The sequence below is a fragment of the Coptis chinensis genome, chromosome 6, assembly GCF_015680905.1.
Source record: "Coptis chinensis isolate HL-2020 chromosome 6, ASM1568090v1, whole genome shotgun sequence".
Lineage (NCBI taxonomy): Eukaryota > Viridiplantae > Streptophyta > Magnoliopsida > Ranunculales > Ranunculaceae > Coptis > Coptis chinensis.
Window position 1 is genome coordinate 4,203,756 of NC_141461.1, and position 14,530 is coordinate 4,218,285.

The window sequence follows — 14,530 nt, forward strand, 5'->3', positions numbered from 1 at the left end:
TCTGATTTTCCATTAATTATTGTTTGTGGTTAGTTTAATGAATTTGTATCCAATTTCCGATTTTCCGTTAATTATTTCTTTAGGTTAGTTCAATGCATATGCATCTATTTATTTATTTATTTTTTTAGATTAGTTTAGTGTAGTACTGTAGTTGCATCTGGTTTCCAATTTCCAATTAATTATTTTTTAAGATTAGTTCTACGCTTGCATTTGCATCATGTTTATAATTTATAGTTAATTTTTTTAGGTTAGTTCAATATAGTTGCATCCAGTTTCCTATTTCATGTCAATTTAATCTTTGAGAGTTAATTCAATGCATTTACATCAAGTTTATGATTTCTCCACAATTATTTTTTGATGTCAGTTCAATATATTTGCATCCAAGTTTTAATTTCATGTTAATTATTATTATTATTTTTTCGATAACCAAACTTTAATTATTCTTTGAGGGTAGTTTAATGCAGTTCTATCCATATTCCAATTGTCCATTAATTACTTTTTAAGATTAGTTTAATGCTTGCAAGTGCATCCAATTTCCGATTTCCCGTTAAATATTATTTGAGGTTAGTTCGATGTATTTGCATCTAGTTTTCTATTTCCAGTTAATTGTTCTTTGACGGTAGTTTCATGTAGTATTATATATATTTTAAAATATTTTTGTCATTATTGGTTTGTCATTATTTATTTATTTATTTGTATTTTTTATTATATATTTTGTGATGTTATTTTTTGTATAATTTAATTTTCCACATGTATAGTAATTTGTTTTGGTTTGTTATATAATTTATTTAAGCCCAACTTTCACTTTAACTAAATCCATAGTTATATAATTTATTTAAGTTAACGTCTACTTTAACTAAATCTCGTTATTCCGTTAAAATTTGAAATTATAAAATTCATAAATTTAATTGGAATATGTTGTAATTATTGTGGCGGAATTGTGGTTTTTGAAATTCTTAACTATGACTAAATGTCTAAATCCCACAGTGGATGACACATTAAATTGATCCAACTTTATTTTTTAGGCCCATATATATAGTGCATACAATACAATTTTATTTGTTTTTTGTGTACACTATTATTTATTTTATGATTCGTTGACTTTTTTCTTTTTTTCCAGTCATATGTGTGGTAAATGTTCAAACAACTCAATTCATTTTTCCCTTTGTTATTTCATAGACTCATTGTCATTTTCTATAAAGAAACTTTGTTATGTTAAACTTCATCTGAGATTAGTGTGGAAACTATTCTTTGTAGCGTAAGAGTTTTAGAAAAACATTTTTTTGTTGAAACTACTGTTGTTAGCAATTTAGTTGTTCGTCTTAATTTTTTTTCCGTAATTAGCTATATTATTTAGGAAAAATTGGAGACTGTGAAACTTTAGATGAAATTGTTTATTTATTTATATTATACTTTTTCGTAATTAGTAATAGAGTTTAGAAAAAATTGGAGTCTGGATCTATGAGTGCTTCAAAAAATAGATTGGTGAGGTATAGCTATAATATATATCTAAGGATTTGGAATTCATTTTTATTTGGTAATTAGTGTTATAGTTTACAAAAAATTTGAAACTCTCTGAAACCTTGAAAAATAGAGCCAGAGGGTATATATATATATATACCTACTTTCATCTAGGTAGGCCACAGATTAAAGTAGGTATATATATCTAGAGTGGGCCTATATAATTAGATCAATGATGTTTTATTGGGTTTGTACATGCCCACAGATTAATATGGATAGAAACCTGCATTTTCATAATATAGGACTATAAATATAGTAATATATATATATTTTTGTGGGGAAGTTAGAGGGGAGGCTATAGCCCCTATTAGCCCTCTCCTAAGTCAACCCCTGGTTAGTGGTATGCCCTTGGTCCAGCAGTCCCATCGTGAATGTATGCAATAGGTTGAGGACATAGAGAGAATGATTTGTTATTTGGCAAGATCACCTTCATGTTTACATATGCGTGGTAGTAAGGGTTTGTATGATCCACTATTTATTTTGTGGAAAATAATTATTTTTTGAAGAAATTCAATTCGTTAAAAGTATGACCCAAGTTATTTAGAAAACATTTTTCACTCTCTTTTATCACAATAAATTTTCTTGTGGAAATGGAAAATATTTTCTATTCAATCAATATATTAATATTAAAACTTTCATAAAAGGTATTTTTCTAACTCTCTTAAAATTCCATCTCATGAACTCCTATTAAAACGGGAATTTATCTCTTATTGAAAAAAAAAAAATAACACTTCCAATTAAAATAAGAATTTTTCTCATATTAAAAACGGTAATCACACATTTTAAATTAAAACGGGATCTCTCTCCCAATTAAAAAATGAGTTTTTAAAACTTAATTAAAACAATTTGTTGAAAAATTAAAACTTGATTAAAACATTTTGTTAGGAAATTAAAACCGAATCACAATTAGTTAGAAAATTTTTATACCTATAGTTATGATTGTTGAGCAAGTAAAAAAAAAAAAAGTGGTATACACACGGGTATACTTTTTAGTGTTTAATAAATTGTTTTTTTCATAAATAAAACTAAACAAAATATTTTTTTCCACAGCCCAAACCTTCTCAGTGTCAAACATCGTCAAGAAGGAAAATTTACAAAAGCTTTCTCACGTGAGATTGAATAAATTTTGATGAGACAGTTTCCCATGATAAAAAGAATGTTTTTTGAAAAATTTTCGAGGCAATTAAACATAGCCTCATATTTTCAGCTAGAAAGTGGAAAAGTCACCATCTCTCCGCACGATATTGAGTTTGATTGATGCGATGGAGAGATTGCCAACAGATGTTTCTCATAACATCTTCCGTTTCTTAGACCACAAGAACCTAGCAACAGCTCAACGAGGTAAGTATGCTCTAACGTAAAGTTTTCTTTTTTAGTGAGAAAATCGGAATGGGCGAGTCGAGTTATGCATCAACACCTCATAAAACAGTAAAACATTTTACTTGTTTGTTGTTGTGCTCTTAGTTTGCAGGAGTTGGAAAGTCATTGCCTCTGACAACATTTTGTGGTGCAAACTATTTAAGGAGAGATGGGGGGAAGCCCATGCCTCGTTATATGTTCCTCTTGATAGCAGATCATGGAAAGATATCTATGGAATGCAACATAGCTGTGATCGAATTGTATGGTAAGTCAACTCGTAATTGATAGATTGTTTCTTTGACATTTTCAAGTTTTTGGTGGATTATAAGAAAGACAACTATTTTAATCATAATATAGTTTAATTGATTAATTCCCTATAACTATGTGTGCTCCGTGCTTTCTTCGAGTGGATCTTGCAAGTAGTTTCAAATACAAATGGTATCTCTTTCTCTCTTTTTTTTTTTTTTTTTTTTTTCAGATTGGCAATCCTGTTTTAAATGAGCAATGAGCTCAGTAACTCTTTGATGCTGGCGGGGTTCGAGCCCCAGACATCTGGTATCATAACCCGAAGGTTTTACCAACTTTGCTAATCGGCACCTGCTATATCTCTTTCTCTTTAGTTCTAAAGAAAAATATTTAGCTCACGATGATGAGTTTTCTTTTGTGTAGTTCCTTAATAACATGCCCAGCCATTGGTGTTGTTATTAACGCTGTTCTCTAATTTTGTCATAGGAAGTTTTGTAATACCCATCAACTGAGCTGGCTCAGCCTAGTTGACGGTCCCTGACTGAGATGCTTATCATAAGACGGCCTATATCCCTTTCACTGGTTGAGGCCAAATCTCCATCTTTGAACAGGAATAAGTTTTTCACTAGTTTGCGTGTTTCTTCTGGACGTTGAAATTAGTCAATTATGCTGCAGGGGAAACTCATCACTTCAACCTTCTTTTGTGTGTGTGTCTCTGTGCGGACTGGTTCATTTTTGTTTGATGACTCATAACATGATTTCATAGTTAATTATTACTAGCAATATACTTTAGACTTATATCGATATTATGTAAATTTAAAGCATGAAACCGAACATAAGAAATGAAAACTTTTTCTTTCAGGGGATTGAAGATGATTAGAAAAGGTGGTGATTACAAAGGCATAATCCAACGATATTTGGTCTCAAGGAATGCTACTAATGTTTCCAATGGCCGTGCTCAATCCAATCTTAAAAGACCATACTCGGGCATTCTTGGCGACATCCTTTTCTTCATTGGTGACTCAGAAGTCCCCTCAAGCAGTACAAAGCAAAATCCTGTATTGTAGATGTGTAACAATGCAGTCAATATAGAGCTAAACCTGTATGCACACAATTATACAGAATGTTTCATGTATTGTAGATGGGTGACAATGCAGTGAATTGCTAAACCCGTATGTCACACGGTTATACACTTATACGGAATGTCTCGAGGACTCTCGTGTAAATTATTCATGGTTATTTCATATTTTCATGTATACTATTATTAGTCGGTTACTAATGGAAGGTGATGTCCTTTTTTTTAGCAACGTACTGGAAGACATTGTCAGTATAGTATTAGTGCTGAGTTATGAATTTCTTTGTAGCCCTTCCTATTCTCTTAATCTTACTTCAGTTTAAGGAACATCTCCAGTTTTTCTTCAGTAGTTGGTAGATTGTTAGTCGGCTAACCAAATAGATCATTTCTATGTTTCAATTGCTCGAATTTAATATCGGCATGGTACCTGGTCTTATACTGTCATTCCTTTCGTTCGGGTCTTATGTGTACGCTTCATACCAGCGTTTCTGGAACACAGTTCTTTCAAGGATGCTATTTTCAAGGCATGAGATTGGGCCTACTCGGTTGGACTTGGGTGCATGGCTGAGCTTCATTTGCGTTTGGTCAGTAAACTCAAATTTCGCGGGTAATAAACTTTCAACATCAGTTAACTAACAAGTGTCAGAACTCAGAATCTTACCTTGTCACGTGTTAACTAGAAAGATAGATTCTCAACTTCTAACCGAAAAACAGTCAGCTCCACTGTCTCTCTCTATGAACAAAATTCAATCTGTGAGATTGAGTTGCATGATTAATATAACATGGAGAAATTACCAGCAGATGTATCTCACAAAATATTCTGTTTCTTGGATCACAAGAATCTAGCAACAGCTGAACAAGGTAAGCCAACTTAAAAGCTAGCTCTATTTGTATGTTTATTTTTATGATTTTCAACTTTTGGATCTTCGTGAACTCTTTAGTTAGATCTTCAATTTATAGTTTCAAGTGCTGGGTTTTCTTTGTAAGCGAGAAACTCGAAGGTGTTCTGAATTGAGTCGAGTTATGCGTCTACACCTCATAGAACACTAAAACATGTTATTTTCAAATAAATGAGATTGACTATCCCTGCTTTTTTTAATATTGTGGGTTTAAATGTGATTTGTTCATTCTCGTGCTATTTGTAAAAGATCTGTCTTGAAAATTTGAGGTTGCTGTAAAGTTCAGATAAAATGGGAAAAATTTGTAGAGATAAAGGAATGAGACTAAAGAATAATATATGGTTGCAGGTGCCGACCAGCAAAAGTCGGTAAAACCTTTGGGTGATGATATCATAGGTCTGGGGATTGAATCCGCCAGCATCAAAGAGTTACTAATCTCATTTAAAACAGGATATATATATATATATATATATATATATTCTGTAAAAAAATTATTTGTTAAAAACTTAAACCCTGATAAACTGTTTCAAGTCAATTAGTCACTGTTTCTTTATTTGTGTAAAAACTAAAAACAATCCAGTTATTCATTGTTGTGCTCTTAGTTTGCTGGTATTGGAAACTGCTAGCCTGTGACAACATTTTGTGGTGCAACCTATTCAAGGAGAGATGGGGAGAAGGACATGCCGCATTCTATGCCCCTTTTGATCACAGATCATGGAAAGGTGTCTATGAAGTTCAAGATCGCTGTGATCGTGTCGGACTGTAAGTCAAAACCATGTTTCCTAGATTGTTTTCTTTTCTCAATCAGCAATTACAATTTCAAATTTCTATCCTTTTCAATGGTTTAGTTCAAAGTTTCTCATTTTCAATAGTTGGTAGTTCATCTGTATGCGGGGAAATAGACAACTATGTCTCCAGCAGGAGACACTTATGTGCATAGTGGAATCTTTAGTTCTTCCCAAAAAACTGCGCTTGTTCATATTTGTGCCATAACTCAAACTCTTACTCGGGTTAGCACCCATGAAGATAAGAGAACACGTTGTTATGTTTATTTTTGGTGCTTTTGATGCATGAAGCTGAATGCAGTTTTTTTACCAGGGGACTGAAGATAATTAGAGAAGGCAGTGATTATTATCTTGTTCGGCAAGGCATAATCCAAAGATATTTGGGTTCAAGGAATGCTACGAAGATTTCCAGTGGTCGCTCCAATCTTAAAAGAGTGTCCATTCCGGAAAGATCCAGGAAGTTAAGGAAACATGCTCAAGCATTCTTGACAACATCCTCTTCTTCATTGGTGACTTGGAAGTTGCCTCGTGCAATGCAAAACGAAATCGTGTACTGTAGATGGGTAACAATGCAGTGAATACAGCACTAACCCTGGATGTCACGAATCTGCACATAATGTTTAAAAGACTTCTGTGAATAAAATTCATGGTGTATTTTATGTTATTTTCATGAAATTCATGGTGTGTGTGCTGATTGTAGATGCTATTTGTTTTTTATATGATTTGCCTTTTTTTATTTTTTTTTTTTTTCCTTTGAAAATAATGGAAGATAACTGTACTTGGCAGCTGCTACTAAATTTACCAGATTCTGGTGTTGTGTAAAATGTGTAATACTTTCTATTCATTTAATCTTACTTCATTTTGAGGATAATCTCCAGATTCAGTTCAATAGTTGTTATATGTTAGGCTGCAAGCCAAAATATCAGTATCAAGGCACTGCCCTAAATTGAACAATACCCACCTTAACGCAAAAGCAAAATGTATCTGCCGATTTTTTTTACATTTGCAATCTTTGTCCAACCTGCAGCAAGTTTTACTTTACAACGTTTGGAATTTTACATTTAGCTTCATTAGTGCCTGGTCTCATTTTTGCATAGTTATACTATGGTTCATGTCTGTTTTTGAAACCCATTGAAAGGAGGAAAAAAAAAGTTCGTATACCCTTACCAGTTAAAGTGGTTATATTGCACGCAGAAAAAGAAAAAACACAGATCTTTTGGAGCATAAAACATGTGAATCTTAGTCACACATCAGAGATTTTCACTCTAAAAGTAACAGTTTCTGGCTTCTTTTACATCAGTAATCCACCACATAATTTTAAGATATCAACAAATTTACAGGCGGCGAAAATGTATATGCTCGTGAGGATGTAAACATTATTCAGAATTGCCGTTTTCCAAAGACTCATAGCTCTCTTGAACTCTTATAGATCTACATGCAGACCTTTTGCATTAGAAGCAAACCTTTTTAAGTTTGAACCGACGTGACTAGACTGCCTTGATAAAATGAGTCGCGCAACATTCTCAGCTGCAACAGCACTTGTCTCCATGGTGCTTGCAGCGTTTTCAAAGGCGTTAACATAATACAGATGTAACCCATCCAACAAGAATGGTGCAAAGACCTCTGGAGCCTTATAGTGAGGGTATGCTCCCCAATTTATTCGAATCGTCTCCTTCCTCGCGCTGCCAATGGAAGCACAAAAGGATTAACACCTCTTCCCCATGATTATTAATTAAGCATATTTCTTGCCGATCATAAACATAGGCAAACAATAAAGTACGACAAATAAACAGGATACCACTACTTTCTAGTAGAAAGAGCAGAGAGGAAACACCGAGGACAAAAATCATATCTGTTCAAGTGCATTGTGTTAAACTGTTTTCCAAAGTCTGCAAACTACTCCAATACAAGTAACAAGAGAAATGGTCCAACAGATCATGGTGGGTTTATATTTGTGGTGATCACTCAAATATGCAGGAACTGTCCAAGCAGCTTCTTCTCCACACAAGTATGGTGCTAAAACTGGTTATTATGTGTAACTTGTAACCAAATTTGGGGTTTTACGATATAGCGAGGAAGGAAATTTCCTCTTTATGGGAAAAGGTAAGCTAATTTGAGCACAGAAAAACTCTGCTCACATTTCAATTTTATTTATTCTACTTCAGAACCATGCAATGATACTGTCAGGTAATATTACCTGAAAATTTGATCAAGTAATGAGTCTTCCATCTGTGCACGAGAAAACATCTTGTAAGTCATATCTTCTTCACTGTATTTCTTGAGGACTGATATACAGGAGAATGGGATGTCAGGATCCTCAACTGTGCCCACGAGTTCAGGGATCTCTGACAGAGAGTTAAGGGAGAAGTACGCCTTCACAACATCACAAGCACCAATATGCAAAAACTAGTCAGATCTAGATCGAAGTCAACCAAAAGAAAATGATGAGTCATGAGGAGAGGACACTCACTGGGTTCAGCAAGCCCCTAACAAAGGTTGTATATGTGTGCTGTAAATTTCTGTCGGGAATAGAGATTGGTGGGGAGAACCGGATATTCACCTCATCAAGGGGTGTAGCAACTACAGTGACGTCACATATGTAGCTGTTACCTTTAGTGGAGTTAAGCTCATAACGGCCACCAAGATATGAGACGGACTCTATATGTTCACCAAGGTGCAATTTAACATCTGAATGTTTTATCAACCCAGCATCTACCTGCCAGTTGCCTCCTTCAACTGCCCATAATCCTCCTCCCGAACCTGCCAAGGAAACTGCACCAGCAAGCCCACTCATGCTGACACTTTGACCATAGTTGACTCTTGTAATCACCTAGAAAGATGAGAACACATATTTCTTGAAATTTGGGGCGTCATAAGATGTAAAAAACAGAGGTAATCGGGGAATTCTAGGGCAAAAAAATATGTGATGGAATCTCCTAACAATATACAATTCAGAATGGAAAGTAGACAGTTATACACCCCTTAAGCTATAGTTGGTAGAAACTAACATATCGCCTTGTTGAGGTTAACTTATATTCAACATACAAATAAGAATGGGGACATCCCATTAAGTTGGCAAACTAATCCTAAACTGTCAATCCCCCTGCTGGATGAGCTGCTGATGTATTCATTATGACATTATGTACATTGCCACACTTGTATCTTTTTTCTTGAGGCATCTACCTTCACAAGTTCACAACAGAATCCACATTAGCTACTTTTCCTGTTTAAATGATACAACTAGTTAGATGTTTAATCACAATCTTGGCACCTTCAACTATTAAGAATGTTAACTTATTCAGCTCGCCAAGACACAATGTTACACAACCGTGATCTACACACCATAAGATACTCAACAGCTTCATAGGAACGTAAGGCAAGTTAGTAAATCATGTTTAATAACCTTCAAATAGTGTCAAATAACTAGTAACATATGAATTCCATTTTATTCTCATTCATTACTCCTCAATCCTCAATTTTATAAACTACACACTTCTCCATGTTCTTAACTAAAACATATTACAATGATCATGAAAAACTCTAAAACAGTACAGTACTTACTGTAACTAGTTCAGAGATGAGTAAAGGAGACAGCCCAGCATCAACCAGTTCCTCTTCCAAAGTTCGAGTAGTGAGCTCATGCAAGCCAGCCCACTTTAACATTTCCTCCACACTCTCAAAAACAGGCCGAGACTCAAAACTCTCATAATACTTACAAAAATTATCAACCGCACTCTGAAAAAAACACACACATCCCAGTTGACTCACCCGAGTAAAATTAAAATTAACCAAACTTAAAAACTGTAAAAAAAAATTAACTAAACCAAAAATTACCAACCTTAACGAAACGTTCCATTCGAAAAAGCGAGAACCCATATCGGCCGAGAAGTCTCAACGAATTAAAAACCGAAACAAATTTCCGATACCAACTCGACCCGGACTTGACATCAATGGTTTTAAACAAAAACTTGGACCCATCCCAAATTCCAAGCGACCCCATATCATCATCCTCGTCACTAGTCTTGGCACGCAAGTTAAACAACTTAGTAAAGTTCAAGACATGTAGATTCCTGGGATGTAATATAGAAGCCCCAGCTTCAAAAGTGTCGCCACCAATTGAGACAGTAGCCATTCTGCCGCCGACAATATCATTTTTCTCGAAAATTTGAATGGTTTGGAAGTTGACTTGGGGTGTTGATGATGAGTAGACTCGGAGGAAATGAGCGAGTGATGAACCGGCTATTCCGGAACCTATAATGCAAGTGTTGGGTACTGTTGCAGTTGTTGTTGAAGAAGAAGAGGGGAATTGGAATAGGAATAAAAGGGATGAGATAATTAGGATGTGGATGTATTTCTTCTGGTTTTCCATCTATGGTTTAGCAAAGATGTAAATAAAAGTTGGTACTTTGTAGAGTTGTGGTTCCCAAAGTCAACCATTAGTTTATCTTCAAAAATGATTAATTAATTAACTAAACAAATTATTTGGAGTTAAGTAATGGAACATCATATTATACTAGTATACTCCTTAGCAGTGGGGCATCAGCGGAGAGGGAAGAGTGAATAGGGAGAGGGAGGAGTGGAGATTGAGAGTGCGTGGAGAGAGGAGAGGGACAAAATCACAAAGAGAGAGAGGAAGGAAGAGAAGAGATGAGGACAGACAAAAATCAACCAACACATTTTTGTCACGTACCCCCTTTCCCAGAACGTTCGCCCCGCTCACTTGACTAACAAATTATGTCATCATCATACAAAAAAATCCATGTTGTAGCAACCATAGTTCGTGATTCCGAACGAAACTCCAGAATTTCGCTCGGAATTTCGGTTTTCCAAAAAATCAGAATTCCAAATATAGTGTCAAAATAATCGAAATTTCAAAAAAAAATTAAAATCCAAAATTTATTGGATTCCGGTTTTGAATTCCAAGAATTAGAAATCGAACTATGGTTTGACATTTTTGAACATGCACATGCCATCTCATTTGAACTAGAAAGAAACAAGGGTTAACCAATATTACCCCCTCGGAAATTAGGGTTTTTCCCCTTATATACACAAAAAAAAAAGTTCAAATTAAATTGATCGGATTTTTTTTTGTGTGTATTTGGGAGAAATCCTAATTTCTCATCTGGAGGGAAATCCTAATTGGCTCATCTAGTGGGGATAACACTAGTTCACCCAAGAAACAACATTGGTTTTTGAAAGGTATTATTGGTAATCAAGAGCATTCTTTATGTTTGTAATCTTCACATTATGGTATGTAGGTGAGTTGCTTATGTTTGTAATCTTCACATTATGGTATGTAGGTGAGTTGCTTACCACGTTTGCCGAATATGTGTGATTGTGCGGAGAGTGAAGAGCAAGTGAGGAAAAGGCCAAAAGGAAGATAATGAAAGGATGAGAACAGACTTGGGAAAGAAAACCAAAGAAAAAATCATAAAATAATCATACCAATCGAAATAAAAATAATAAATACAACGTAAAAGATTAACTGATTAACCTTGTGAAATGTGATTGCTCTCAGATTGAATTTTTGTTTTGAAATATTCTAGTTTCTAGCCTGTGGTGGATTTGGACAGCTTATCAGTGGTGGCAATATATGTATGCACTTTTGAACTTATGTAAGTTTATTTTGCTCCGTAGTACAGGCAAATGGTTACCGTGCATGAAGAAAGAACGATGACAGCAGATTTCATTCTCATTGAGTTCTTGGATGTACATTCATACTCAGTTTATTTGAAACAGGGCCAAGTTTCTTGCATCCATGATTCATCAGATGCGGAACTCGACTTCTTTATTATTCGAATTGATAATAATCAATGTTTATTCTCAACATGTCATACACTTCTTAAAAAGCAAATCTCCTGAAACTAGAGAAGCATCATCTTACCTTGACAGTTGACACTGCTCAGAATGTAGCCCTAGGGAAACTTCTCGAGACCTTTCGCGAAAGCGAAGAGTACCTATTCTGGGCGAATCTCAGGAGTGTGTGTGTGGGCATTGAGGTAGTAATATTTACATCGCGGAAACAAACTAACCATTGCTTAAGAGCATCAAAGTATAACCAGAATAGATGGAACCTAAGCACTGGTGGTGCAATTTGTACTCCTTGATAAAATTACCTGTCATAGAGCACTGTCAGAAGCTATTTAGTAAAAATTGAGGTAATCAAGAAACTCAAAAAATAGAATCGGTCAGTACGTCTGGAACTAGTAATATTGTTTAAGTTAGTCCTCCGTTTCTTAAACCAACCCCTGTACACTTACTCAAGTTTAAGCGAAGAAATTTAACTGTGATCTAAATATCATACTCAGATGTTGCAAATGCAGTCAGAGGCGACAAATTTTAGTGAAAATAGTAACAGGTTGTTGTTACTTGTTAGAGGAATTGTTGAAGCGGCGCCAAGGCGTCACTTAGGAATCTCGCATTTTGCTTTGGTCCTGCCCCCTAAACTTATTATGCTTATTTGTCCCTTGTCAATCCTCAGTGAAATTAGCCTAAATTTTCCTTTCACCCCTGTCTAGGTATAAAGCAATAGACAAACAGTGTCACCTCACATCTTTGTTTACTGAATCCACGTCTTCACTGGCCTAGTCTTAGTTAGTGTTATTGTCATCTCACAGGTAGGGTTTCAAGTACAGTTGCCCAGGGAAAAAAAGATAGAGATCATTGCATAACTGAAGCAGGAAGCATGTCTGCATTCTTAAAAAAAAAAGAAAAAAGAAAAAAAGAACAAGAAAGAAGTCCAAGAAGCCAACTGAAATACACAAATGCAAGAGGTAGGCACATAATCTAAATGTAACAAATGTCTTTGAAGGATGCAAAGCTACTGGCACTTGAGCGAAAGCATCACATTACATATATCAAATGACAATAAAGGGAACACAACAGGGAAGAGAAGTACCTGGTGGTATTGGAGAATCCCGTGAACACGTTGGAATATGATTTTGTCAGGTACGCGAAGTTCACAATAGGAGGTAAAGCTAGCACCCGTTCACCTTTCTTCAAGAGATCTTGCAAGTTAAGCCTTTGCAAAGTCAACACAGCCTTAGATTCCTTCCAAACAAACGCACGGAGTCCATCTTGAATCACATACAAGGAACCAGGTTTGGAGCCAGGATATCTGAAACCATATCCATTTGCAATACCCTCTCCACTGTAAGCACGCTTCACGTCAACAGAACGAGAAGCTCCATCATTATTCCACAGGAACGGATCGGAACACAACTCGTCAACCTTCACCAGAAACATTGCTGATCCATTGGGATGAAGAACATAGTGGGTGCCTTCTAATATTTTAGTGGCAATAAGAAGCTTTTGCCCCTCCGACTCTTCATACGAGAGTGAAAGAAAGAAAAGGGCCTTTCCAGGCTTATCATCTGAAGGTTTTCCAGGAGGCCAGCCAAAAGTGCCACCCCAGAGGCCAGCATATTCTTGACCAGTTATGGGTCGCGGCGTGGGCAACTTGTACAGGGCAAAATGATTATCATGCATATTTGGCCATGCTCGGTAAGTCAATAGCTTGACATACTTGGCACATAAGGTCATCCCTATTGAGTCAGCGGGCCTTAGAAATTCCTGAAACTGTGAATGCTTGTTCTCACTGCTCGTGCTTGATGTACCATTTTGGGAACCATCACGGTTCCCATTTACCGAAGCAGACCTCCCAAGTATCAGTTTCAGTCTATCCTTAAAGTAAGAAGCACCTGTTCTCTTCTTGGGGCTGCATATTTGGCCTACATCCCTGTTAACAGATCCACAGAAACTACTAGGGTGATCAAGCATCTTTTTAATCTTGTTCTTCCATCTGAGTAGGATTGGAAGGTAATCAATGTGCCTCTAGTAAATTCGTGCAGCCCTCCCCAAACTTATATATTTTCATAAGTAATGATCTGCGCTTTGACATGAGCATAATATCATTCCGAAAACTCTCATCATCATCTCTCAACGGAGGAAAGAGAAGACCATTTGCCAAATTTGGGGCCCTCAAGCGTACATGATCTGCGACAAGCTCTAAAAGCTTCCTTCTGTCTCCAAAACCTAAGTTGCAGAAGGGAACTATTGAGTTCTTTTCGAGTACCCTTTGTGATCCTGAACTTCCTCTATCAGACTTACAAATCCGTTTTGAAAGCTCTCGGTCTGAATTGCAGTGAACAAGACTCTTGCTGTGCAACAAGGTTCCCCCACAATTTATTTGTTTTGGCTCAACCTCAAGCAACAACACATTGCAATTCTTGTCAATGGCCTTAAGAGAACCAGGATATAAGTGATCACAGTCCCTTTCCCTTCCATGTAGAAAGAAAACCATTGAACCATCAGTGTCACCGATGATCTCAAAAACTGGTGCCCACAAAATAGGACCATCTTCAATACCCAATGGGCCGAGCTCTTGAGGGATGATGCGACACCCCACGACTGATACAAATCCTGGTAAGACGTAAACTACATTACCGAGCTCGGGGTTCTGATGAAATGCAGGGAAAGAGTTGAAGGATCCAAGGGTGCTAACTGATGTTGGTATTTAGTTGGTATTTACACAAGTGCAGGAGTGAGGTCTTTTACATAAGTCTCTGATTCTGAATGCCCCCGCCCCACCCCCACCACCAATTGATGTACACATTTGAAAGGAAATGACCAACTAGAAGAGAAGT

The 14,530-nt window shown here is 36.1% G+C and overlaps 2 protein-coding genes, 1 long non-coding RNA gene and 2 pseudogenes across 5 annotated transcripts; 3 read left to right on the forward strand and 2 right to left on the reverse strand.

The window, feature by feature from the left end:
- Positions 1–2,584: 2,584 nt before the first annotated feature.
- Positions 2,585–4,502, forward strand: LOC147490875 (F-box/WD repeat-containing protein pof10-like). The gene is made up of 3 exons (XM_086565305.1): positions 2,585–2,862; positions 2,986–3,145; positions 3,989–4,502. Exons 1-3 carry the CDS (start codon positions 2,784–2,786, stop codon positions 4,191–4,193), a joined length of 444 nt encoding a protein of 147 aa, XP_086421431.1. The 5' UTR covers positions 2,585–2,783; the 3' UTR covers positions 4,194–4,502.
- A 332-nt stretch (positions 4,503–4,834) lies between these two features.
- LOC147490876 (uncharacterized) lies at positions 4,835–6,756 on the forward strand (annotated as a pseudogene). The gene is made up of 3 exons (XR_015198244.1): positions 4,835–5,062; positions 5,703–5,862; positions 6,199–6,756. The product of XR_015198244.1 is annotated as an uncharacterized LOC147490876 (transcript).
- A 343-nt stretch (positions 6,757–7,099) lies between these two features.
- FCLY (farnesylcysteine lyase) lies at positions 7,100–10,579 on the reverse strand. Its single transcript, XM_086565306.1, has 5 exons — positions 9,724–10,579; positions 9,447–9,620; positions 8,356–8,715; positions 8,083–8,258; positions 7,100–7,567 (listed from the first exon to the last, which is right to left on the reverse strand). Exons 1-5 carry the CDS (start codon positions 10,252–10,254, stop codon positions 7,309–7,311), a joined length of 1,500 nt encoding a protein of 499 aa, XP_086421432.1. The 5' UTR covers positions 10,255–10,579; the 3' UTR covers positions 7,100–7,308.
- A 275-nt stretch (positions 10,580–10,854) lies between these two features.
- On the forward strand, positions 10,855–12,282 carry LOC147490878 (uncharacterized). Its single transcript, XR_015198454.1, has 2 exons — positions 10,855–11,143; positions 11,186–12,282. It is a non-coding gene; the product is annotated as an uncharacterized LOC147490878 (long non-coding RNA).
- On the reverse strand, positions 11,546–14,384 carry LOC147490879 (F-box protein At5g39450-like; annotated as a pseudogene). The gene is made up of 2 exons (XR_015198453.1): positions 12,784–14,384; positions 11,546–12,001 (listed from the first exon to the last, which is right to left on the reverse strand). The product of XR_015198453.1 is annotated as an F-box protein At5g39450-like (transcript).
- Between the last annotated feature and the right edge of the window lie 146 nt (positions 14,385–14,530).

Bases quoted from the DNA above. Each gene is read 5' to 3' on its own strand.
- FCLY (XM_086565306.1), bottom strand. From the start codon at position 10,254: ATGGAAAACCAGAAGAAATACATCCACATCCTAATTATCTCATCCCTT. The intron at 9,621-9,723 runs GTTGGTAATTTT...TGTTTTTTTCAG, and splicing joins GAATGGAACGTTTCGTTAAG to AGTGCGGTTGATAATTTTTG. The intron at 8,716-9,446 runs GTAAGTACTGTA...TCATCTTTCTAG, and splicing joins TCATCTCTGAACTAGTTACA to GTGATTACAAGAGTCAACTA.
- LOC147490875 (XM_086565305.1), top strand. From the start codon at position 2,784: ATGGAGAGATTGCCAACAGATGTTTCTCATAACATCTTCCGTTTCTTA. The intron at 2,863-2,985 runs GTAAGTATGCTC...TTGTGCTCTTAG, and splicing joins CCTAGCAACAGCTCAACGAG to TTTGCAGGAGTTGGAAAGTC. The intron at 3,146-3,988 runs GTAAGTCAACTC...TTTTTCTTTCAG, and splicing joins AGCTGTGATCGAATTGTATG to GGGATTGAAGATGATTAGAA.